Source organism: Eretmochelys imbricata, chromosome 2 (genome assembly GCF_965152235.1).
Source record: "Eretmochelys imbricata isolate rEreImb1 chromosome 2, rEreImb1.hap1, whole genome shotgun sequence".
Lineage (NCBI taxonomy): Eukaryota > Metazoa > Chordata > Testudines > Cheloniidae > Eretmochelys > Eretmochelys imbricata.
In genome coordinates this window covers 76,369,669-76,394,612 of record NC_135573.1, presented here as the reverse complement: position 1 = coordinate 76,394,612, position 24,944 = coordinate 76,369,669, and the positions used below count along the sequence as shown (strand labels likewise).

At 40.7% G+C, this 24,944-nt stretch overlaps 1 protein-coding gene across 8 annotated transcripts in view; it reads right to left on the bottom strand.

The window, feature by feature from the left end:
* Positions 1-24,944, bottom strand: part of TRAPPC8 (trafficking protein particle complex subunit 8) — a 113,285-nt gene that overhangs the window by 26,410 nt on the left and 61,931 nt on the right. For all 8 annotated transcript variants that reach the window (XM_077810320.1, XM_077810323.1, XM_077810321.1 and 5 more), the window contains 11 exons: positions 22,729-22,837; positions 13,306-13,500; positions 12,942-13,072; positions 11,503-11,574; positions 10,881-11,007; positions 8,694-8,851; positions 7,638-8,080; positions 4,587-4,731; positions 3,027-3,123; positions 1,877-1,945; positions 1,700-1,740 (listed from right to left, as the gene is read on the bottom strand). In XM_077810320.1, the coding sequence (XP_077666446.1) occupies positions 1,700-1,740; positions 1,877-1,945; positions 3,027-3,123; positions 4,587-4,731; positions 7,638-8,080; positions 8,694-8,851; positions 10,881-11,007; positions 11,503-11,574; positions 12,942-13,072; positions 13,306-13,500; positions 22,729-22,837 (1,587 nt within the window). The remainder of the gene's footprint in view (positions 1-1,699; positions 1,741-1,876; positions 1,946-3,026; positions 3,124-4,586; positions 4,732-7,637; positions 8,081-8,693; positions 8,852-10,880; positions 11,008-11,502; positions 11,575-12,941; positions 13,073-13,305; positions 13,501-22,728; positions 22,838-24,944) is intronic.

Below are 24,944 nucleotides of genomic sequence, written 5' to 3'. Positions count from 1 at the left end.
GGATCAGGTGATACAGATTAAGCTGGGTGTTATCTGATGGGCAGAGAAAATTACTAAATGGCATTATAATATGTAAGTAAAGAAAAAAAGCAAAGGAGCTTTATGAGTTTCCCCACTGGTGCTCATATGAAACTACAAAAGAATAACTGTGTCTACCAGTGCTCTCATCTTGAAGTTTAAAAGTCACATTTACAGTTACTTCTATAGAATGTGCTGCCTTTCAACTACGTACAAAGTCAAACAAATCTTTTTTTTATAGACACATACTGTTCTATAAAGTCTCAATATGAACCATTCCCTTTGCTCAACATGAACTGTTTACTGGTTTTGACACAAAGATACCCTAAAGCTTTGTATCAGTGTTCAATCTTGTTTCTACTGAAGTCATCATCAAGACCTCCACCAACTTCAATGGGAGCAAATCAGGCTCGGCTATGATCAATTTGACCGAAGGCATCAGATACGCTCTTAGCTCAGTAAAATCAGACACAGAACGGATAAGATATACTATGCATTTAAAGTAAGATTAAACCAATATTATACACAATCACATAAGGTATTTTGCATCTAACAAGCAATATCAGTGAAATCTCAACTTGAAGAAGTGTCAGGTATACAAGCTAGTTAAAAAAAATAAAATGTAAGGCACAACTGTTTAAAAATTTGGGCACAGTGGTCACATTTGAAGCATAAGTCTATGCTGAAAAGTGATTTTGAAGACAGACATTACCTTCTCTGTACTGAACCTAACATAGCAAGCCCCAATCATCATCCAGACAATACCATATTGTAAATACATAAAACTAGCACCTTTAACTCAACAAACCTACTCTCCATTTGCATTCAGAGTCAGAGGGCTACTTTATTCACAGTTCCCCCTGCCCTGCTCCACTCTCCCTCTGCTATAAGCATTCAATAACTATGAAAGAATATGGATTCTTCCAAATTCTGCCCTCAAATATACCTACACAATCCCACTGATTGTGTTGCACAGGTATATCTGACTGTAAAGTCTTTATTATTAGTGATAGTGCACAAGACAAAAAATACAGATTGACTTTTTGGACATAGGTGGGGTTTGCAGGACTGGCAATTAGGGAAGAGATCTACTTGCAACACAACAAGCATATCTGGAATTCACTGAAACACTCATGGAAACCCCCCCCCCCCCGGTATACTTTTTACAGTCACATATGTGAGCAGAACAAATTTTTAAAACTATCAACAAATGTAATAGTTATTTTTATTATTTCTATTACAGTAACGTCTAGAGGCCACACCAGATTAGGGTTTCTCTATCCTAGGTACTGAACTGCTTACAATCTAAACAGAAAAAACAGAAAGGGTGGGAAAGGAAAGAGGTGAAGTGAACTGCTCAGTGCCACAAAGCAGTGGCAGGGCCAGAAATAGAACCTAGGTCTTCAGATTATCCACTACCCTATCCATTGGATCATACTGCCTCCCATATTGTCTATATCCATATTGTTTATTCTGTCTATGTACACTGAGGAAGCAAGGAGAAAGACTTCAGGGGATAAGAATTTGTGTTTTTAAAATACTAGCACAAACATGAAGTGCAAAAGATAATTGTATGCCACGTACGGAGGTATTTCTTGGGTAATAAAGGCTGTGACTGGGTCATATGTACAAGACAGGTATTTAATATTGACAAAGTATTAAGTTGTATCAATTTACATACCTGCTCATTTCCAAAGACAATGTCTGCAAATGTGTAATTTTCTAAACGACAAAGAGAGAAAGTGTCACTTCATCTGCATGCAAAGTCACACCATGAGCACTTAAGTTTCATGGAAGGCACAAATACTTTTGAAAATCCCACCCAAAACCACCGTCCAATAAAGTTAAGTGAACCTACCTCCAGAGTTTTTGCATCTTACTGCTTTAAAGCATAGCTTTCCTCTCTCTCTACTGGCAAGTTTATAATCTGAAAGAAAGATGTTGAAAACAACATTTCCCATTGAGCTAGATACTGATATGGTCTCCACTACCACAGCACCTGAGCACCTCCCAAAACCACAGTCTTTGCAATCTGTAAGCCTGATGCACATAGGAGACTAACTATTTAGAATCCGATGAAGTGAGCGGTAGCTCACAAAAGCTTATGCTCAAATAAATTGGTTAGTCTCTAAGGTGCCACAAGTACTCCTTTTCTTTTTGCGAATACAGACTAACACGGCTGTTACTCTGAAACCTATTTAGAATCCGCTCATGAACCAATATTGTACAAGTTAGTTGTCTCCAAAACTATAATAGAATTTACTTAGCAAATAAGAAATGGAATCCAAGTTAACAGATACAAAGAATCCATCTTGCTATAATTATCTGGTATACCGATACCATGAGTCAGTGAATGAAAGACTTTCATTTGCACCTCCAATTACTTCTAACTTAGAGTAGAAAATGTCAGAGTAGAGAAAGGAGAAGCAGGTATGGGAAAGGAAACAATTACAGCATAGTAATGTCTGACTGTTCTGGTCATCAATTCTAGTGCAACAGGAAGCCCAGATGTTTGGACTCATGTTCAAATAAGCAGAGAGCCAATTTTACAGGTATGGATAAAGTAAATTTGTGTAAACTGAAGTAGATTAAATTAAAAATACATAAAGGAAATAGATAACCGAATAGGTTAAGTATCATTCTACCGCTATAAAAATAAATAGATGTAATATAACAGAGGAAGCAAGGCAGAGGGAGATCGGCAGAACCGGAGATGTAAACTCCACTAGTCAACCAATCCAAACAGCTTGGTTGAACTATCCATGATGGATAGTTCAACCAAATCCAGATGGATTTTTAGTTTATTGGTAGAGCAGAAATGTCTTTTAATGATAATGACAAATTAGTTTCTAAAAATGGTAAAACAGAATTACAAGAAATTTATTTAAAAAAGACAAAAGAGAAAACAAGTATATTTAAACAGTATAATTTGATGCCTTCTCTCATAAGATTAACTGTTCTTTGCCAAACAGAACAGTGACTATCTTATACCTGATAAAAATACAAACCTTTGTCTTCAGAGAGATTTACAGCTTTCTGTAACTTCCAGTGCTTGCTGTTACTTGATACTTGTACTATATGAAATTCTTTAACCCCAGCTTCACTCTAAATAAGAATGAGAAAGTTAATTGTGCCAATCTAAACCAACTGACAAAAAGAGCAAATTTTTATTCTAGAAATGAAGAGCCCTATTTCAAAATATATGAGGCATCTGGCATCTTTGGGGAGGCCCTAATCCATAATATTTGTACAGGTATATCCAGAGGCTACAACAGATTGGAGTCCCTTTGTGCTAGGCATTGTACGAAGACAATAAGAAAGTCCCTGCCCTGAAGAGCCTTCAAATTAAATAATCAGTCAAGAGGAAGGATGGAAGAGAAACAGAGGCATGGAGAGGTGAAGTGTCACACAGCAGGACAGCAGCAGAGTTTGAATAGAACCCAGGCCTTCTAATTCTCAGTCCAGTTTTCCACCCACTAGGACACTTTGATTTATCCATATCTCTATGTCTAAAATTACTTCGGTAAATATTCCACAACACATGGGCCAGAAGCACAAAACCTATGTTTTAAATCAACTTCAAGACTTAATGTGGCCTAAACTCCTGTTTTTCTTAACATTTCCCAGAACGATAAAAACATTCTGCACAATTCAGTTGCAACTAAAACACTAATTAAAATTGTTTTATTTGAGGCTGAGGATGCCTACTGAGGTCAGAATTCCTCAGCACCAGAAGCACTGTTACAGTGAACAAGAGTTAAATGCTATGTGGCCAGTGAGAAGCACACTTACAAGTGCCCATATACTAAACCTACAAAGACACAGCCTCTCAAAAAACCCATCTGCTGTTTCTTATCATGACCCAGTCTCTCAACGTTGGCTTGTAACAAGAAAGTACATTTGGGTTTTTGGGTGTAGTGTGGAAAGATTGCGAACCACAGCTATACAGATCATCCCAAGCTACTATACCAGCAGCACCCATTACTTCAGTTAGGGGGATCTACCAGGTTGAGAGTTTGGCTAGTAGGTGTAAGCAAGAGTCAAAGACTCAGATTCCAAGTTCATAATGTTGAACTGAATCATTTTTTCATTTGCAGTTAGCAACAAAACTTGTGTGATAGAATGAAAGGCTTAGTTATGACATTCAAAGCTAGTTATCCATGCTTTGCAACTGATGGGTATCAAGAATGCTTCAAATGTAACTTACAATGCACACCCTCTCCAGTCAAATAAAAATTGGCACCTATCACAGTTCCTAAAGCACATTTGGGGGGAGGAAGGAATTACAGTGGAACTTGTCTAAACTGAACTTTGATTTAGTGAAATTCCACTTGCAGTTGAAGAGTCCTAAATTGTTTCAATGCATTTTATTGAACGTTTCGAACTTCATGTTTGTAATAAATCTGTTTTGCAGAATAATTTGCCTTAATTAGTATGTTAAAGAGAAACTTGTCTATAAGCAGACCAAGCATATACTTACAGAAACACATCCAGATATGCAGCCATGAGAGTAAAGCTTGGTAAAAGAGTATAAAGAAAATAAAATCCCCTTTTCTAAACAAACTTACAGTATTGATATTTTCCACATCCACAAATACCAGCATATTGTCCCCTTTGCCTTCATCCTCAAGGGCATTACTTCTGCAGACAGTAGCTCGAACATTCAAAGATCGGCTGGTACAAATAACTGCAGTGTGTCTTAATACTCTATGACTAGAAAGAAAGTATCAGGTTCTAAATTGCAATACTGGTTTATCAGAGAAATTCTCATTAACTATTATGCTTTTACATTTAAAGGCAGATGTAAACAGGCCATTAATTTGTTTCCAGCTCCCACTGAAGACATCCTTTGCTATATAGCATCTCCGGACTCCAAGATAAAAGATATAGCAAGTTGATACTCATGTTTGTAGGTGTTTGAAAACCTGTACTACTTATTGGGCTCAAGGTCCTGGAGAATGTCAATACAAGAATCACAACACTGACACAGGTTCAGATCTAGCCAGATGCAGAAAGAAAGCTTTTACGGCTGCTGGTCCTAAATTTTTAAAAGTCTTAGTCTAGTGAGTACTTCATTGCTGATAAACATATATGTTAATTTCTTTAGTGCCCAAAGGTCCCATAGATCAGTCTGTATTTTGAAAAGTACAACTTTCAATTAGCTACAGTCATACACATATGCGGAATATGCAAGCACTTTGAAGTGTTGTTTTAGTCCAAAAAGACTAAAAATGGCACCACATTCAAAAACATAAGATTCTGGATGCACACAGGTATCAGAACTACTTACTCCAGCAAAAAAGGCTTATCTCTAATCCTGTTAGCAGTGCAAAAGCAAATCAACTATTGTGAGCTTTATATTTTTCTGGCTGGCAAGTACTTGACAAAGATACAACCATTTTCTAAAGGTCAGCAGGCCTGCCTGAAGTCTGCAATACACCAGAAATTGAGTTCTGCAGACCTTTTATTGAGACACTCTGCACTTGGAATAGGACAGGAGGCCTGTAAAACTCACAGTGCACAAGTATAATATGCTTATAGCAAAGTCAATCAATATTTGATGGTATGTACTCAGTTACATTATATGCTCTGAGGACACAACCCACTTAAGCCTGTAGGATGGGTATTCATGGGGAGCTAAACAATAAAGAATTCTTCAGTCCAGTTTACATAACTCTCTTCTATTAGACTTGAGAGAGACGAGGTAATATCTTATCACACCAACTTCTGTTGGTGAGAGAGACAAGCTTTTGAGCTCCACAGAGCTCTTCTCCTGTTAGATTTGGCAGGTAAACTGAACTGTAGCTAGGTTCTTTTTATGGACTACATCACTATAATATATAAGTAGCTCAGCCCCATTAATTCATCCTCAACATCTGTTTGAGGTAGTGAAGTATTCTCACTTTACAGATGGGGAACTGGAAAAAAGACGAAGTAAGTTGTCCAAGGTCACATAGGAAGTATTGGTACAACTGGGAACAGAACTCAGATCTCCCAAGTCCCAGTGACTTAATCTAGGTAAAGCTAGAGGTTGAGAAGGTGCAGCAAGCCAAGAATATGAACAGCATCCCTGCACTGACTTGAAACTGTAAAAACAAGCCAGGATATAAATTATGAAGGGGAAAAAAATGAAAGGCAGAGAAAGAAAAGAGGGATTGAAAACACTGAATTCTCCATTCTGATCTATGAGCAGATAGAAATTAAAATGTTAGGTGAATGTATTGGTTCACTAGTGTCTCCTGAAGGCTCACTCCTCCACTGTCTGGACAACTGACGCCTGATCAACTGATAGCATAGTTCTTTAAAGCCTGTTTACAAAAGACTGAGCCTCTATCTGCTGCTACTCCTAAACTGTATTACCCAGGACAGGGACTGAACCTGAGAAGCAGTATAAGTCTCTCTGTAGAGCCATAGGAGCAAGGCACAATACAGAAGGGCATGTTATGGGACCAGCTGATGCATCTTGTACACTCTTTGGAAACCTGGGAGTGGACAATGGATGCAAATATGGTTCACCTCTGCTAAAAGGGAAAAAAGGAAGACGGAATCTGTGGATATTTGGGAATCTGGAGGGGTGATGGAGTGGGGGAGGCAGCCAAGCATTTTGTTGATGGCTCCTTGTGGCGGATATCCAATGCAGGAACTCTGTATGGAAGGGATATGGTTATCAGGTAATAGGGATTGGAAAAGGATTTGAAGGAAAACACTCCTTATGGGAGCTGCGGAAGGGGGTTTGGCGCCCCTATGTCTTGAACAGCAGGGAGCTGACCCCTCCTCCCTGCACTGTACAATTTGTTTCTGGATACTCCCAGCTATTAAAAGGAAATAAAGGTGCAGCCTAATTAACCCACATGCATGGCCTCCTGTCATTCTTCCAGTGTGGACAATCTCTTCTTGCCTATGTCAACCTGATTAACTGCTATTTTGTAAGTGGTAACAAGAAAAGAAAAAAAAAAGTATAGAAAAAAATCACAAATGGTAAGGCCACCTTCTTTCCAGATGAGTAGCAAAACAAGTATCTTGAGTAAGAAAGCAAAAAGACATTACTGTGATTCTGTATTTGTGAAGAGACTATTTGTTTTTGAATATTGGTTGAAGAAATTAATAAGCTGGAACTGCTGGTCAAGTTCTGAAATGAAAGCAAACTTTCTTGAGGCTCTGATGTGGACAGAGCTTCCCTTTTACAGTATCCAATAGCATCCACTCCACTCTCTCTTCCCCTAGGAAAGTAAGACAACCCACGAGCAAGAACTAAATATGCTTCCACGGCAAAAACCTGACTTCACATACATTGTCCTTTGCTAAGAATTCATGGAGATTTGTTTCATTCAGGAGAGTAGTACTCTGAAAAATTGCTCTGTCCAAAATATATGCAATCAGTTTGACAATTTAACCAGAAAGTTAATCTAGCAGCAGTGAGTTCAGTGTAATATATATATAGTCACTAATGTTTATGCTTTGCTTTATTAGTACAGCAAAGTTAGACACCAGTTTGACACCACTTTCATTTTTATGGCACTTAAGTCCAGAAATATTTAACATACCTAAATACATTCAGTGTCAAGTAGTTTACTAGGTAAGACCTAATTTAGTTTGAAAAACTTAGTTTAAAAACTTACCACATTTTTGAGTGTTTTTTAACACTTTCATAGTAAAACAAAAAGTTTATTTCATGAACCCCTTCTTCATCTGGTCCATGTAACCACATTGGCAGCTGGACTGAAGCCCCAGGGAGGAGGACAGAGTCAGGAAGTGGGACATGTATCACCTCTGGCTGATTTCCTGTGCCAACCCCAAAGTTTACAGAAGAAGCTGATGACATCAGTGCTGTACATACAGAGGTAGAATCTGTCACAACAGTCTTGTAAGCACTACAGTTTTCAGAAGCTGAGGGACTCAGTGGTGTTAAAACAGCAGTATTTCCACCAAAAGTAAAAAATTCTGGATGTTTTGATACAACCTTCAATGCAGTAAGAGGACACTTGCTCACATTCACAAATTCTACATATGCTTTTCTGATTTCTCCACAGAGCAGCCCCGTAGGAAAATTTATAAAGAACACCTGCATTGGGGGAAAAAAATTTATAAGGTTAACAATTTAATAGTAACATATTTCTGAAAATAACTTGAAAAAGCCGCCAAGTGTTTATAAACTAAAATTCTAATTTGTCAATGTTAAATTTAACAGTAAAGGGAATCATATGGAACCATCGTAAATGAAGGAATTTTTCTGTTTCATTTTTGCTTTCACTGACCCCCTTCATACTCAGGAAATAAGGCTCTACCTTGGGAAATTAGGTTTTGCAACTGGAGATAGAGAAACCAAAATGCTAATTTGCCAGCTGTATTTTTTTTCCTTGCAACTTTTACTTATAAAGTTGTCTTAACTCAAATTCTGGCAGAAATGTGTATACTTCAACAGGGTCACAAATTTTGTGATGATACCTGTAACCCTCTGAAGTTTCACCTGAATTAGATACAAACTTGGTACTTTGATTTACATAATCCACTACATTCTGCCCCATTATAAGATTGCCATTTTGGATGTTAGGTCAAAAGACAGCAATGCTATAAATAAAGTTAAACCAAAAGTAAAAAATATTACTATTTTATAAAGGTATAGTTGAACGTTTGACTATGTGCTCAAATTATTATCTGGGGAGAATATAAAATACCTCCAACAAGGGCATTTCCTCAGTTATAATAGGATCTAAACGTCGATCTGGTCCATATTTAATGGATGTTTTTTCTTCTTTTGTATTATTAAGTCGAGGGCCCTGAATTTCTAAGTCCTGTCGTCCTCGTACAGACATCCCATTATAAACAAATTTTCCTGAAACAACAACCAGCAGTTTGAAACCATGAAGTTACATAAACAATATAGTTTACTCGTTATTTTTTCAGCCTCAAATCCTTTCAATTTCATGGCTTTCTAAAAAAGAAGATATACTTAAAACCATTTACTATTTTTCATTTTAAGTGTGAACATAATGATTATTAATAGTGCCCTACCAAATTCACAGCCACAAAAAAAGCATCATGGACTGCGAAATCTGGTCTTTTGTGTACTTTTACCCTATACAATACAGATTTCATAGGGGAGATCAGCATTTCTCAAACTGGGAGTCCCAATACAAATGGGGGTCACGGGGGGTTGCAAGGTTATTGTAGGGGTGTCACAGTATTGCCACCCTTACTTCTGCGCTGCCTTCAGAGCTGGGTGGTCAGAAAGCAGCAGCTGCAGGCCAGGCACCCAGTTCTGAAAGGCAGCACCAACAGGAGCAGTGCAGAAGTAAGGGTGGCAATGGGCATCTGAAAAGTGGTGGCTGCTGGCTGAGGGCCCAACTCTGAAGTCAGCAGTACAAAAATGAGGGAAGCAATATCATACCATGTCACCCTTACTCCTTTGCTGCTGCTGGCGCTGCCTTCAGAGCTGGGCTCCCGGCTGGCAGCTGCCGTTCTCCAACCACCCACCTCTGAAGGCTGAGAGAAGCATTGCAGAAGTGAGAGCGGCAATACCACAAGCCCCCTACAATAATCTTATGATGCCTCCCCATCCCCCTTTTAGGTAAGGACCCCTACAGTTACCACAGTGACATTTCAGATTTAAATATCTGAAATCGTGACATTTATTATTTTTTAAATCCTGTGACTGTAAAAGTCTCCAAAATGGACTGTGAATTTAGTAGGGCCCTAATTATTAAAGATTAAATGGCACCCTTAGAGACTAGCATTCATGAAACAGGAACCGCACTGGCAGTGCAATCTGCACCTGCATAGAAGCCATGCCTCAACTGTTTTGGAAGGACCAAAACAAGATAGTTCAATTTTTTCCTAATCAGTTCTTATCCTCTCAGAAATGTCAAAAACCCAATTACATGGGTCTTCTGACTTTTCTTAACTAGGAACTGGATTGAGACCAATCATACAGGCATAGATAGCAAAATATTTTTTTTCACTCCTAACCTTAATTGAACTTCTGTATAAAGTTAGAGAACAAAATCTTTCCTGGAAGATGGTTTAGAAGGAAGAAGAGGGAAAGATATAGACCTATTTTGAAATGAAATTAAAAATTATATGAAAGCACCCCCCACCCCCACACTGGTCAAAGAAAAATAAAAAGGAGTGTAAAACATGATAGATAGAGCTCACTAAATGTGGCCATTTTGAAAGATTAAAAAGTAAGAGACACTAACCAGGGGGCTCATAAGTAGAACCATCCGGCTTACTCTACACAAAGTATGTATCTAAAGGAATAGCATGTTTTAGGAAAGAAAAAAGGGGTGACAACTGAAACATTTAAGAAGTTCTTGGCTGAAGTAATTTTTAATGTCATATCAAATCTGATTAAATTATAGCTTGACAACAAAATATGCCTGAGAACTTCACATTTTCAAAGCAATACTGGGAAAGAAAGCTGGTGATTATAAACAGGAGGAAAAGATGAAAGCCCAAGTGGCACTGAGATAGGAGAAGACAGCTAGAAGAGAAGTAAATGGAGAGGGACTCAAGAGAAGAAGAAAGTTGCAATGGCTAAAGAATGCAAAACATAGTAAATGTGAATTTGTTTTGCTTCAGATTTGATTTTTAATTTTCCTGGTTTTTAACTTAAACCCAGGATATAAACGCTGAAGGGAACGTAGTTTAGGTAACAGTGAACCTCCACTTCCCTTCCACCCTCTTCTAGGCTCTGCTTCAGTCTGCCACTTGTGTCCACTTACTTTATCAGTCTCTCCCTCCTTCTTTAGACATGCCCCCTCCACCACCACCAGCTGCCATTCTTTACCTGACAGACTTTAGTTCTATTCTGTGGTACAAACTAAGATTCTCTGCCATTTCTCAAGGGAATGCCATATCCTTACCTGCTTGCAATCCAATAGAAGGATCAATCCCATCTAACATCATAGTACCCTGAATAGTGCCAAGATTGTAAACGACTCCCAGAATATGTAGCTCCCCTGTTTGATGGGGAAAGAGCTTTAGTCTTGCCTGTGGAGATATGTTAAATTTTGTTGTTGATGCTACTAAGAAAAAATCCACTTATTTTTTACATTCAATGTCCCATTTTTACAACAATTCATAGCAACATTATATAATCTTGTATCAGATGCAACTGTATATTATACAAATTAAATCAGAAAAGTGTTAATCATAACTAACTCAATATCTACAAGATTTCTGTTTTTACATTTTTGCAGAATATTTCATTTGCACATCAGTAGAGAAATTATCAAGCACACAGGAAAAAAAATCTCTTCAGAAAACATTTCTAAACTGGAATTAGCCTATAACAGATCTTAAAAACAAAGGATAATACTGATGCAACAAGTACTGCAGTAAAAGGAAATTATTCCAAATGGAACTACCTTCTGTCTGATAGAAATGAAAGACAAGTTTAGATATTCTAAGAAAAACATTGTATCTAAATATACAATATTGGATAATGTGCATTCAAAATGTAAATATAAACATTTACCTACTTACCATTTTTGTCTCTTCGCTATTAATTAAGAACTCAGCTATTACTTCAGCTCCTATCATGTCATTTCCACATGCCTGGGGAGGAAGGAAGGGAAAAAGGCAATTGGTTGAAGAGCTGTTTTTATATCTTTATTAACAATGTTCCTCTGAACTAAATTGCTACAAATATTAGTTCTTGCAACAGTGTGTTGTTTTAGGGCACTTCAAACAAGCAAAAGCATGCACAATTTGAAACCGTAAACAGGAACCTGTAGAAATGCGACCAGCACCAGCAGATTTCCTTTATTGCCACTTTTAAGGTAGATAGGTAATTTTTAAGCACTGATCAACCTTCCAAGCATAGTGAGTCACTTCGTTAATTAACAGAGTTCCAAAGACCAATTCTGTTGTTTACATCATGATAGCGCATCTGAGATTCATCATATGTTGTGAGATGATCAGCGCTGAACTATGGATTTCATTGAGAATTACAGAAGGTTATATAGGCTTGCACCCCTTGCACAGCAAATAAAAGAGTTTTCAGAAGGAGAAAGTTAGCCAAACCACAAGTATGAAGTTCCCTCTTTCTATGGTTGGCTAGAAATAAATCAATCATTAATACATTATGTAAAAAACACCAGTAGTTAGTTGAGAGATTAAGAAAGTGGTCTAAACAACACCTTTTCACAGGAAATCAACTTGACAAGAAATAAATGTACTAAACATTTCAGAATAACGAAAACTTTACAACAGATCTCTTTGAATAACAAGGGTAATTTTAAGAGGAAATTCTGCCAACGAGAGACATTATCCAGAGTGCCATGATAAGTATAGGCTATTTTAAATATCAAGGGGTTGATTATGAAGTTATTGAAATAATAATGAAAGGTATCAGAAAATATTCATGTTACGTAAAAGACTACATGAAACAATTTATGTTAAAAGAAGCCAATGAGAACTGAAAATCTAGGCAAACTAACTCAAATTTAACATAAGGAATCAACTGGCCACAGAGCTATACTACTTGATTATAAATATTGCAGATTAAGTGACCCTACCTAATTAGTAAGAAAAAATAGGTATTGATGCCAAGGTTAAAAATGCATAAAAAGTTTCATCCTGCTGCTGTTATACCAAGTTTCAACTATCTGAGAACAGATGACTCAAGCTACTTTAAAGGGTGTGTAATTTAAATAATCTTATTAAAATCAGAGATTAGATATTTACATAATATCTGTACTTCAAACTTTTACACTATTTACCATTAAAAGACTAAGCATTTGCCAGCTTTTAACAGTCATGCCCCCCAAAAAAATTACAGCAGAAAATAACTAAAGTAACTCATATGGTAAGTGTTGCCTTTTTAATAAAAACAACATCTCAATATTATGCCACAGAAGAGTAAGTTTAAGAATAAAATTGTAAAAAAATAGTTCGGCAGTTAAACGTTCTTAATTACTCACCAACTCTTTTGTTTCTCCATTATGCTTTGCATTGAAATCTTTAGGTTGGAATTTCCAAAGCAACGATAGATCAGTCAACAAAAGTGGAACCTTCAATGGGTTTCTAAAGGCTACTTCCACTGTTACTGGTTCTATTAAAAAAAAGCTATTATGCACTTTATGTAGGAGTACGTATTTCAACAAGTGATTACACGCTATATATTCCTAATATGATCTGAAACTCAATACTCACCTCCAACAAGCCATATCACAAAAAGTAGCTTGGTTAGTTCCATAATAGCAATGAAACTTCCTGCTTACTTAAACTTCCAGTTTACATTTAAAGACTTCTGATTTTTAAAGAATCCATACGCTATAAATTTACCTTCTACTACAGCAAGTGGAAACTTGGAGTTATCTGAATAGCTGTTCAAACAATACTGTGTCGGTTGAAAGTTTGATGGTATTATTCCTTTATTAACCACAGCCACAACCTGTTCTTCAAGCTCCTTCCATTGGTGAGAAGATTCACAATCATATTCCTGATCAAGACTTATATGTGTCGCTGCCTGCTTTTCACCTAATAGAGAACAAATCAAAATTAACTGGCATAAGAGTGGTGCGCAACAGCTACAACATAAAGGGCTGTATTGGCAACTTGCCATTGGCCCAAGGTTCATAATCAATTTTTATATCTGATTAATTTTATAACACTTCCCAAGTGGGTCATGTGAGATACCTTATTCACATGTACTTGTGAAGTACAGTTCACTCACAAAATATATTCACATTTTCTCAAGCCATTTGATTTTAAAATGTAGATGCAGATAATCTTCAAGAGGTTCACACAATCTTTTTTAAATACACACACTTGTTATACCAATAAAATAAAAACCAGCAAGATCTTATTAAAGGGAAAAAGGCAAAAATACCACATTTATTATGAATACAGAAAGAATCATAGTAAGCAGTTAGTTATAGCTGTAACATTCCATTCAATCTCATTTATTCACACATTCATTTATATATACACACACACACACACAGGTTCTGCAAGGTTGTTATAGTTACCAGCCTTAGAGTTGCTCATGCCAAGCCACTGGCCAGGTGGCCTGGACATGAGGAGGGAGCAGGGCCTTGTCAGATACACATCTGATGCTCCTGGAAGTTGGTTTGCAGAATCAGACCCCCCCCCACAAAGTTCTCACTTTCTAGAGTCTATTTTTATAGGAATTTCTTCCTAGGCCAGTCTATAGGAATTGCTTCATCATGCTGTTGCTGAATCAATCAGCAGATAGCACTTTCCTGACGGCTCCATGCTGCTAGATGTTATCTTGTTCTTTGGTTCTCCCATCTTTGAGGCTGTTGGGTGGATTCCAGTCTGCCCTCCGAGGGTCCTCTGGTTATTTCCACTTGACGTCTTCTTCAGCCGATGGACACTGGGTTCTTAGGCTGGCACCTTCCTGATCATTCAGTTATTATCCACACACACCCTCTATCTCTATTTTAATCAGAATTGTTAACAAAGCAAGATGAATACAACAAAAGGGCGGGGAGTCTCTGGGTGCTGTTTCTGTTGTTACAGAGTATTGCTTTGAGTCTTTCTCTGTGTGAGTAGTAGTTGTTACAAAGAATTGCTTTGAGAACAGACTCTGTCTTAGAATGTACTAACACAATTAGCAGCTTGCAAGTTTCACACATAGAGGGAGAGAAACAGTACCAAAAACCAGGAGACCTCTTAGTTAGTAATACCCTGGAATTTAAACTATGGGGAATCAAACTAATTTGTGATTTTAATACAGAACTTCTTTAATATGATCCAAACACACTTAAGCGTGCAAGTGGAATAAAAGCTAAGCTGTAATTTAAGACAGCAAAAGTTCAGTTTATAGACTAAAAAATCTACACTAAAATACAGAAAAAGTTATATTAATTTGCACTCAGCATTTTATCTGAGCATTTCAAAACACTTCAGACATTTTACCTGAGGAGGCAGGTAAGTATTATGACTATTTGGCACACAGATAAACAGAACCAGTTGAAGATTATGATCAGTGTTTCCCAACGTGTATAGTGCAGGCAGACATCTCAACTGTTCACCAGAGTCTTAGCTTTTACTTTGAAAAAGTGAAATCTGTTATGGTTGTGAAGAAAATCTTCAAAAGGTGAAGCACGTAACCAATGCGGCAATGGTTGCTTGGGCCTGAATCAATATCTCTGAGATGCTGACTACCCAAATCATTTTAAAGGGAGCTAACTCAAATGCCAGTGACAGTTAATGCCGATATAAAGAATTCCATTGCGTAATAAAACATGTAAGAAACAAGAGGAAGTATTACATTATGAAGATCTACACTAATGTTTCCCAAAGTTGGTTTAGTGATGACCTAATGGGGGTGGGAGGACACGGAAGATTTATACATTAATGTGTAGGCCTTCAACCACAAACAACAGAGGGTGGAGAAAACGCTTTCAGAACATTTGGGAAATACTCGAATAGCAGATCTGAGGGTCATCCTTGGCAAGTGTTGTACCTTCCAACCCATACCTCTTGGAAATTTACTACAGCAAACTGGCTCTCAGAATGAAACACCTAATGCCAATCTAGACCAGCACATACTCTTACTCATTATATGCATCTAAAAATGGGCTTGTAATAAACCCTGTTACAAAGAAGATACTCTGGCTATAAAGTTTTGTATAACTGAATATTTTTAGAAGTTCAGAATGCTACCTAGTCCAGCAAGTGATTATCATTGCTATTAACCATCAAATATAGATATTTCTATCCTGGCTCAGTAACTTAGTACAGATCCTTCGATTATTCATAAAAATCATGCTCAAGTTAGCACTCCTACATTACTGCAAAATATAGATCTTTTTTGGATCTCCTTACTTTCTCTTATTTTTCAGGCTAATTTATTCTTTAACATTACTACTATTTCATCTGAACTCTACCACATACCGTATATAAAAGCATCAAACAATTTCTTTTACACATTTCCTCAGTTAAAGTTGTTTTCATTAAGACATTTATATGGATCCAAGCCATTTAAGAAATAATAATCACACTCATATTTTTCAATTTGTCTGTGTGCTCTTTTCCTAGCCTACTTAACATATTTCCCCCAAGGATCAAAAATACACAGTAAAATGTTGTCATTACTAATCTCCTATACATACATCACATCTTATTCAGACACAATCACTACATAAAGCATGTTTCACTTATTTACAAAAAAGAATCAAGTAACATAACGTAAAATAACATATACCACTGTGTAGAAGGCTAGGCAAATCTCTTTTCTTCTGTAAATTTTATGCCAATAAGTCAGCTCTGAAAGAAAATCCTCTAGAACTAGTTAAATGGAGATTTCCTAAAACTTAAACTTGAAAATTCCGTCAAGTGACAGAAAATATGTTTTCCCTTAGTATATGTACATAACTCACTAACATTTGAAAGTTATGTACACTAAAGAGTGAAAAATCTTTGGACATTATGCATTTATTTATCTTTCAAACTTTCTCCAGTTTTTGGTGTAAAAGTGTGGTGGTTGGCAAAAAAGTTTCAGTAATGGCACCTTTAACGGCCAAACCACTCCACAGGCCTGTTGACCATGTCTAGATTATGATTTAAAGTGTGATTTTAGCACTGTAAGTTAACACGTGGCTAATATGTTTTGAAAGTCTAGTATAGACAAGGCATGTAGACATGTGCTCATCTAGTTAAAGGCTACTGTCTGTTTCAGTGGGACTTGCGCTGTCAGACGCTTTTGAAAATCCTATCCATAAGAGCCGAGTTTTATACGCAACATGTATAAAAAAATCCAGCCCAGGACTTCTTTTCTATGTATGCTTGTGTGTGCAGAACTTATTGAAAAGCAAAGTCAAACTATTTCTGAAACTTCTAGATCCATAGCTGTTCTTGCCTAATGAATGACTGCCCTGTACAGACCAAGTCCAGCTCCTTTGAAAGTTCTCTCGCACACTCAAGAGCCTTCCCATATTGGTCAATAGTTCCATACTTTCAGTGAACACTGGTGCTGTGGAAGATCACAGATCATGGTGGATCAGCATTTCACGGGCTGAGACTATAACAAAGCCTGGCAGCAGACAGATATAAAAGTGTTCAGACTGCCTCGAGGGACATTGCAGGATCAATCTGCCCTTCTGGTAATTAAAAAGGTCGATACAAGGGGTCAGCCAGAGATCTCTTCTGTTGGTGTCACTGAAAAGAGCCACTTGACTGGGTTGATTTGACTGGAGCTCTAAGAAACAGTGGGACTTTTCAGTTCCCACCAACTCTACGTCCATCGCTCGAGCCAATCAGAAGCTTGAAGTCATCAGTTGGGGAGATGGAGGGTACACCAACAAAGTAATTTAGCAAGTTACCTCTTCTGGAATTTCTTACAATTGCCTGTAATTGTCTGCTGTGTCCACACTAATCAATAAGGTTAAGGACCTAAGAACTCCATGAATATAAGATGGCAAAGGGCGATCTTAAGATAGAACTTTTAATGTACTCAGGAAGGAACCTACAGACTGAACGATCAGAGCTAAGAGGACCAATAATCTAAGGATTATGGATACAGGACTGGAGAAATATACTTCAGGCATCCTATTAATTTATACTGATTTATCTGTATTCTATTAAAAAAAGTGCACTTACCCTTGATGAATTCCTTGACACATTTTAGAAATAAACTCTAGTTACCCCCCTACAGTATTATTAATACATAATACTGAATAGCTGAAGACAGGAGTCAGACTATACAAAGGCCCTCAAAGAAATATAGATCTCTGGTTTGGGCAAATTCCCCAGTTGCCAATTCTGCTTCTGATGGCATCAGAACCTTTTGCTCCTGACATAACTATTTGGCATGGAAATAATTGTGGCATATTGGAGAATAAGGAGCAGATGATCAAGTATTAGCAACAAAGCTTTTCATTTTATTTGTAGATGTCCTTTAAAAAAACATATCATGTTCATTTTCAAGTTTCCATAAGGTGTAATTATTTACGGATCCATTTCATGATGTTTATATGGACTCACATTGGAATATCCAGTAGCTACTCCCAAGCTACTAAAAACAATCAAAATAGAGGGTAATTGGTAGGGACCTAGTAATTCTATGGCCGTGAAAAATGTGTCTCAGACCATGAAATAAGCCTTTCCCCATGAAATCTGATCTCCCATTGGCTGCTGGGAGCACCCGAGTCAAGGAGCTCCTAGCTGCAAGTCCCGGCTGGTCTGGGGAAAGAGAGGACTTGTCCTTCTCCTGTATGGCCACTCTCTCTCAGACTCACTTCAGAGAGCCTCCCCCTGCTGCAGCAAGCTCCAGCTCTGGAGGTTCCTGCAACTGGAGGAGACTTGCGGAGGTGGGTCCAATATCCACCTAGTCCTGGGAGCGCCCCAGCTAAGGGGACTCCTAGCTGCAAGTCCCTGCTGGGCTGGGAAGGGACAGGACTTGTCCTTCCCTTGCATGGCAGCTGGTGTGTGTGTCTGAGATCACACCCACCTCCAAGTGCCTCTCCCTGCTGCAGGTAGCTCCCTACCCAGCACTAGAGGTTCCTGCAGCTGGAGGAGACTTGTGGAGGTGGGTCCGATATCCCTCAGCTACTGGAAGCACCCCAGCCAGGGAGCACCTAGTTGAGAGTCCCTGCTGGGCTTGGGTGAGACAGGACTTGTCCTTCCCTTGTATGGCAGCTGGGAGGGCAGCCGGGGAGATCAGAACCATTTCTGGGTACCTTTTGGGTTGGGCCCCCCCATGGTTACCACACCATGAAATTTCAGATGTGAACAGCTGAAAATGTGAAACTGACCAATTTTAAAACCCTCTGTGAAATTGATCAAAATGGACTGTGACTTTGGTAAAGCCCTAGTAATGGATACTGACTGTACCTCAGGGATAAGGACCTAACTTATGGGGTGAAAGCATTTCAAACCCAAGATACTCCCCTGATTTTGAGGAAAATTTAGTATAATTTAGTAATCAGCAACAAGAGAAATAAGTCTGACCTTCAAAACTAGCTTATGAGATATATAAAGCTGAGATAACTTAAAGAATGGAAAAGAGAAAGAGACTCTTTGCGGGGAGGGATAGCTCAGTGGTTTGAGCATTGGCCTGCTAAACCTAGGGTTGTGAGTTCAATTCTTGAGGGGGCCATTTGGGATCTGGGGCAAAAATTGGGGGGATTGGTCCTGCTTTGAGCAGGGGGTTGGACGAGATGACCACCTGAGGTCCCTTCCAACCCTGGTATTCTATGATTCTATGACTGATCAGGCTGGAGAAAAGAACAGTTACTTACCTTCTCATAACGGTTGTTCTTCAAGATGTGTTGTTCACGTCCATTCCACACTAGGTGTGCCCGCGTCACATGCACGAGTGTTGGAAACTTTTCCCCTTAGCAGCTCCCGTCGGGCCGGCAGGGCCCCCTGTGTGGCGCCACTGAGCCGTGCACATATACCCCTGCTGCCCGACCCCCTCTGGTTCCTTCTTGCCAGCAACTCCGACAGACGGGTAGGAGGTGGAATGGATGTGAACACCACATCTCGAAGAATAGTTACGAGAAGGTAAGTAACCGTTTTTTTTTCTTCGAGTGATTGTTCACGTCCATTCCATATTAGGTGAACCACAAGCTTACCTCTGGAGAAGAGTAGGAGTCACGGAACAACTGATTGGAGGACCGCTCTGCCAACTGCCGCATCCTCTCTGGCCCGCTGGTTGACTGCACAGTGGGTCGTGAAGGTGCGCACCGAGGACCAGGTGGCTGCTCTGCAGATCTCCTGGATCAGGACCTGTGCCAGAAAAGCTGTGGAAGTCACTTGTGCCCTGGTCGAGTGGGCCGTGACTGCCGGGGCCGGAACACTTGCCAGCTCATAGCACGTCCAGACGCAGCTTGTAATCCAAGACGAGATCCGCAGCGCCGACACCGGGAGGCCTTTCATCCTCTTGGCTACAGCCACGAACAGCTGCGTGGATTTATGAACAGGTTTGGTGCGTGCCAAATAGAACGCCAGCGCTCAAGGGACATCCAGGGTGTGTAGGCTGAGGTGACTCAGGTCCATATGGGGTTTTGAAAAAAATACCGGCAGACAAATGTCCTGGCCCAAACGGAATTGCGAGACCACCTTAGGGAGGAACTTGGGGTGCGGTCAGAGCTGCACCTTATCCTTGTGAAACTGTATACGGTGGCTTAGAGGTGAGAGCCCTCAGCTGAGACACCCTTCTGGACAAGGTAATGGCAACCAGAAATGCCACCTTCCAGGAAAGGTGGAGGGGGGAGCAGGTAGCGAGTGGCTCGAACGGGGATTCTATGAGCTCAGAGAAGACCAAGTTCAGATTCCAAGGAGGGACTGGGGGGCATGAGTACGGAAACATCCTCTCTAATCCTTTAAGGAACCGTCCCACCACTGGGTGGAAAAACACCAAGCCCCCTGAAAACCCTGGATGGAAGGCGGAGATGGCCGCCAGGTGCACTCTGAGTAAGGACGGGACCAGCCCCTGCTGCTTGAGGTGCAGGAGGCACCCGAGGATGGCTTGCACCAGGAGCTGGTATGGTTGCACCTGTCAGGGCTCACACCAACAGGAGAACCTTTTCCACTTGGCCATATAGGTAGCCCTGGTAGAGGGTTTCCTACTGCCAAGCAGAATTTGCTGCACAGGAAGGGAGCACTGGCTCTCCAAGGCGTTTAGCCACAGAGCTTCCATGCCATCAGGTGTAGTGATTGCAGGCTGGGGTGGAGAAGCCGCCCACCATCTTGTGTGATGAGGTCCCGATGTAGGGCCAGGACTACCAGGGCCTCCACCAACAGCTCTAGGAGCATTGTGTACCAGTGCTGGCGGGGCCATGCCGGGGCGATGAGGACCACCGGTGCCCTGTTCCTGCGTACCTTGAGCAGGACCTTGTGTACCAAGTGGAGTGGGGGAAACACATACATCAAGCCCCCTCCCCACGGGATCGCAAATGCGTCTGCGACTGAGCCTGGGCTCTGGCCCTGGAACAAGCAAAACCGCGGGCACTGGGTGTTGTCCCTGGTGGAAAACCCCCACCTGCGGAAGAGCGAAAGCATGACATCCACTCTGAGCATCCACTCATGCATGCAATATGACCTGCTGAGGTAGTTCCCCCAGCTCGTGTCACACCCCCGGGAGATATGACGCCTCGAGGAGAATGGCATGAGCTATACAAAAGTCCCAGAGGAGGACAGCCTCGCAACAGATCGGCAAGGAACAAGCCCCGCCCTGCTTGTTTATATAAAACATAGCAGTAGTGTTGTCTGTCAGAACCGCCACGCTATGACCAATCGAGTGGCGTGAAAGGTCTGGCAGGCTAGACAAACCGCCCTGAGCTCCTTCACACTGATGTGGAGCGACCGCTCTGCTCCGGACCACAAGCCCTGAGTCCTGAGGTCCCCCAGCTGAGCCCCCCATCCGTGGTCTGACGCGTCCATCACCAGCGTCAGGTCTGGTTGTGGGGCGGCAAAGGGGATGCCTTCGCAAACCACAGGCTGGGACTGCCACCAGAGCCGAGAGTCCAGCACGTCCCTGGGGGCTGTCACCACCAAGTCCAGGGGGTCCCTGCCTGAGGAGTACACCCGAGCAAGCCACGCCTGCAGAGTCCTAAGTCTCAGTCTGGCCTGCCTGACCAAGTTGCATGTGGCGCTTGACCGGGATCAACTCCGGAAGCGATGCTGGGTCGGTGTCCTCGAACAGCACACCATTGCTGGCTTACCCCTCGACGGCACCCGGGGTGCCACAGGATTCTCCCTGTATGGGAGGGGGCTCGTCGCCGACAGCTCAAAGAGGTCCTTTGCCGCCTCAAAGGTGCCAGGCGTGGAGGGCTGACCCATTAAGTCCTCGAGCCCGTCATCCGCACTGAGCTCTCTTAGGCCTGGGCTCGGTGGGACTTGCGGCGCTGGAGCCGCTGGTGCCAGTGCCGGTGCGGCGGCCTTCCCGCTCCTACTGGCGTTCGGGGCCTTGGAAGGCGCCGGCCTCCTACGAGGCGAACGTCCGCGCCTTCCTTTGGGCTGCGCCGGGGAGGACGAGCGGTGCCGGGGCCTAGTCTGGCGCTGCGTGGCCTACAGCTTTCGGTGTTTAGCTGGTGCCGGGTCTCCAGAGGGCTCCGGGGCGCTACGCACAGAGGAAGCCGGAGCCGATGTCAGGCACTCCAGGCCCGGTGGCTGCAATGCAGCTTCCATCAACAACTGCTTTAAACGGAAGTCTCTTTCTTTCTTTGTTCTTGGCTTGAACGCCTTGCAAATCCTACACCGCTCAGTTTGATGTTCTTCCCCCAGACAACGTAGACAAGAGCCAGGGGGATCACTAACTGGCATATGCTTGCGGCACAAGCCTTAAACCCATGGGCCTGCGACATGCCCCGCAGCCCAGGGGTGGGTGCTGGAAGCCTCCAAGCACTTAATCACTTCAGTGTCCACAACAAAGGTATGCTAACTAACTGATCACAGCTACATATAAGAGAAAGGCTAAGGGACTGCTCTCATACAAGAGAAAGAGGTTGTTCCAATGCCGTCACGGACCGTAAGAAGGAACTGAAGGGGGTCGGGGGGCAGGGGTATATATGCACGGCACAGTGGTGCCACTCAGGGGCCCCGCCGACCTGACAGGAGCCGCTAAAGGAAAAAGTTTCCAACGCTCATGCACGCAACGCGCGCACACCTAATGTGGAATGGGATGAACAAGCACTCTAGAAGAACACTGAAGTTTCTTGTAGGTTACCTTATTTGTATCTTTTTTCGTCCATCATAAAAACAGTTGTATCAAACAGTCACTGAAATTTCACTAACCTTCTGCTGGTCGTCGATCATGTCCAAAGAATACTCGTGTTGCAGAATTGTTAATATATGGTAAAGGAAGTTGTGGTAAAGGGCCATCGGGTGATAGCTGAGTCACATTCTGGAATGAGAATAGGGGGTTGTTTTTTTTTCTTCCCCTTAGATGCATTGCCTATACATAAATATGCTTTTTACAACCCATGTTCAAAAACTGGAGACCAACTTACAAATTCAGTTGCTATGTATTAATAAAAAAGCAAAAACATTAAATCTACTGCATCTATGCTATACTTTATCCATTTCTTTGCCCAAACATTAAACTGCCAAAATAGTTTAAAAAACTCAAAAATTAAACAGTGAAATAAAAGGATGGACATATCTTCCTATTTTAAGAGGGGGGAAATCTATGAAAAAGGTTTGTAAATAGAAGAGTCAACATTTTAGTTCACTCTAACCTTAACTTTGTCAACAGGTTTGTGATAAACATTATGTTATAAAGCTCTGTTCTTTGTTTCAATATTTAGTAACAAAGTACATGGGTATCATTAAAATTAACCAGTAATACAGAACCAATCTTTATACTGTACTCTGACTATTTGTGAGATGTAAGTTCACATACCCAAATATTGCTTATTAAAATAAAGAATCTATTGTACTTCCCTCTTTTATATTTTAAATTAAGAGACTATTTCTCAAATTAATCTTTCCTACTAAACAAAGAAAAGTTTGTTACATACAAGTTACAAAATCCTAATCATATGCAAAGACACAAAGATCCAGCTCACTGAATTTAATCTTCTCTGCACAGGTAGTAGGGACAAGAGTAAGTATCTAATAGCCCTCTAAGAAGGCCCCTTCAGAATAGGCTGCGAGAGTGCAGAGATGTTTTGGAAAAACAGAACCGTGTATGTATGTATGTTATATTTCCCAAATCCAGGTTAAATTGGAACCATTCCTAATTAAGTCTCCGGATATATTAATGATTTTGAAACTGCAAAGCTGTTAAATATGAACTTAATATTTGTAAGCTTACTGCTAGATTTTGAATTTGCAATAATATACCTGGAAATTCAAAAGCAATCATAAGCAAAACATGTGGATATCAGATTCTCTCCTCTGTGCTTTTTTGGAGGATTTTAGGTCAACGGTTGCAAAACATTCATTAATTCAGGATTCTGGGTAAAGATTATACTAATTTTAAAATATTTAGGAAATGAAGTGTTTACTTCTAATATTGAAGTCTACATATACAATTTGCTAACTAACTATTTGATATGTTCTTTTTTTTTAAAATAAGCTTTTCAAGTTGACATTTAATGTGTGTGCAGAAAGTGGTACTGCATGCACTCTGCATTCATTCTATGTTTACTCCTGGGGGAATTCTGCACCAAAAAATTTAAAAATTCTGTGCACCATATTTTAAAATTATGCTTATTTTATCTGTTAAAACAACACAATATAATCATGCCAGTTTCAATTTTGGTAATTTATTTCAAAATACCTGTCAGCAAGTAGGTCTGTAACAATACAGAAACACACAAAAAAAGATTCTGGTGATTTTTTTGACAATTTTTTTTTGTTTGTTTCTTACCATGCATATGAAAACTACAATACTGAAACATGTTTCCTGCACCTGTCAGAAGCAGTGCAAAGGCTTGGGGGAGTAAGGGGTAACAGAGGAGCTGAGGGAGAGGGAAGGAGCCTTGAGTGAACTTGGTGGTTGTTGCATGTGTGCGGGAGAAGTACGGAACAGGGTGAGGTTTTTTTGGACGGGTGAGCAGGGATTGTTAGGGAGTTAGGAGCCTCCCCCATGCAGATCCTGGCTGACCCCAAGCCTCTCCCATTCAGTCAGGCATATCTGCCCTTATCCCCCAACCCTCATGTATCCCTGCAGCCCTCCTCCCCCGCCCCCATGTGGCCTTGCACCATTACTCCCATTTAGCCCCTGGCTCAATGCTGTCACCCCTCTGGCTCTGAGCCCACACCCCAACCTATCCCCCTCACTAGCCATTCTAAACTGAAGTCTGTGACACACACACACACCCACCAACACCCAGCAGACCGGTGTGCCCCACTCTGTCTGTCCTAATCTGCCTCCACAGGCAAGGTGCTGTAATGAACTTCCACTCCTGGGGGAATTCTGTGCCACTGCACACAATATTATTTTTCCCCAAAGAAAATACATTCTGCCCAAGAAGTGCTGCAGTTCTGCCTTTTGGCCACCAGAG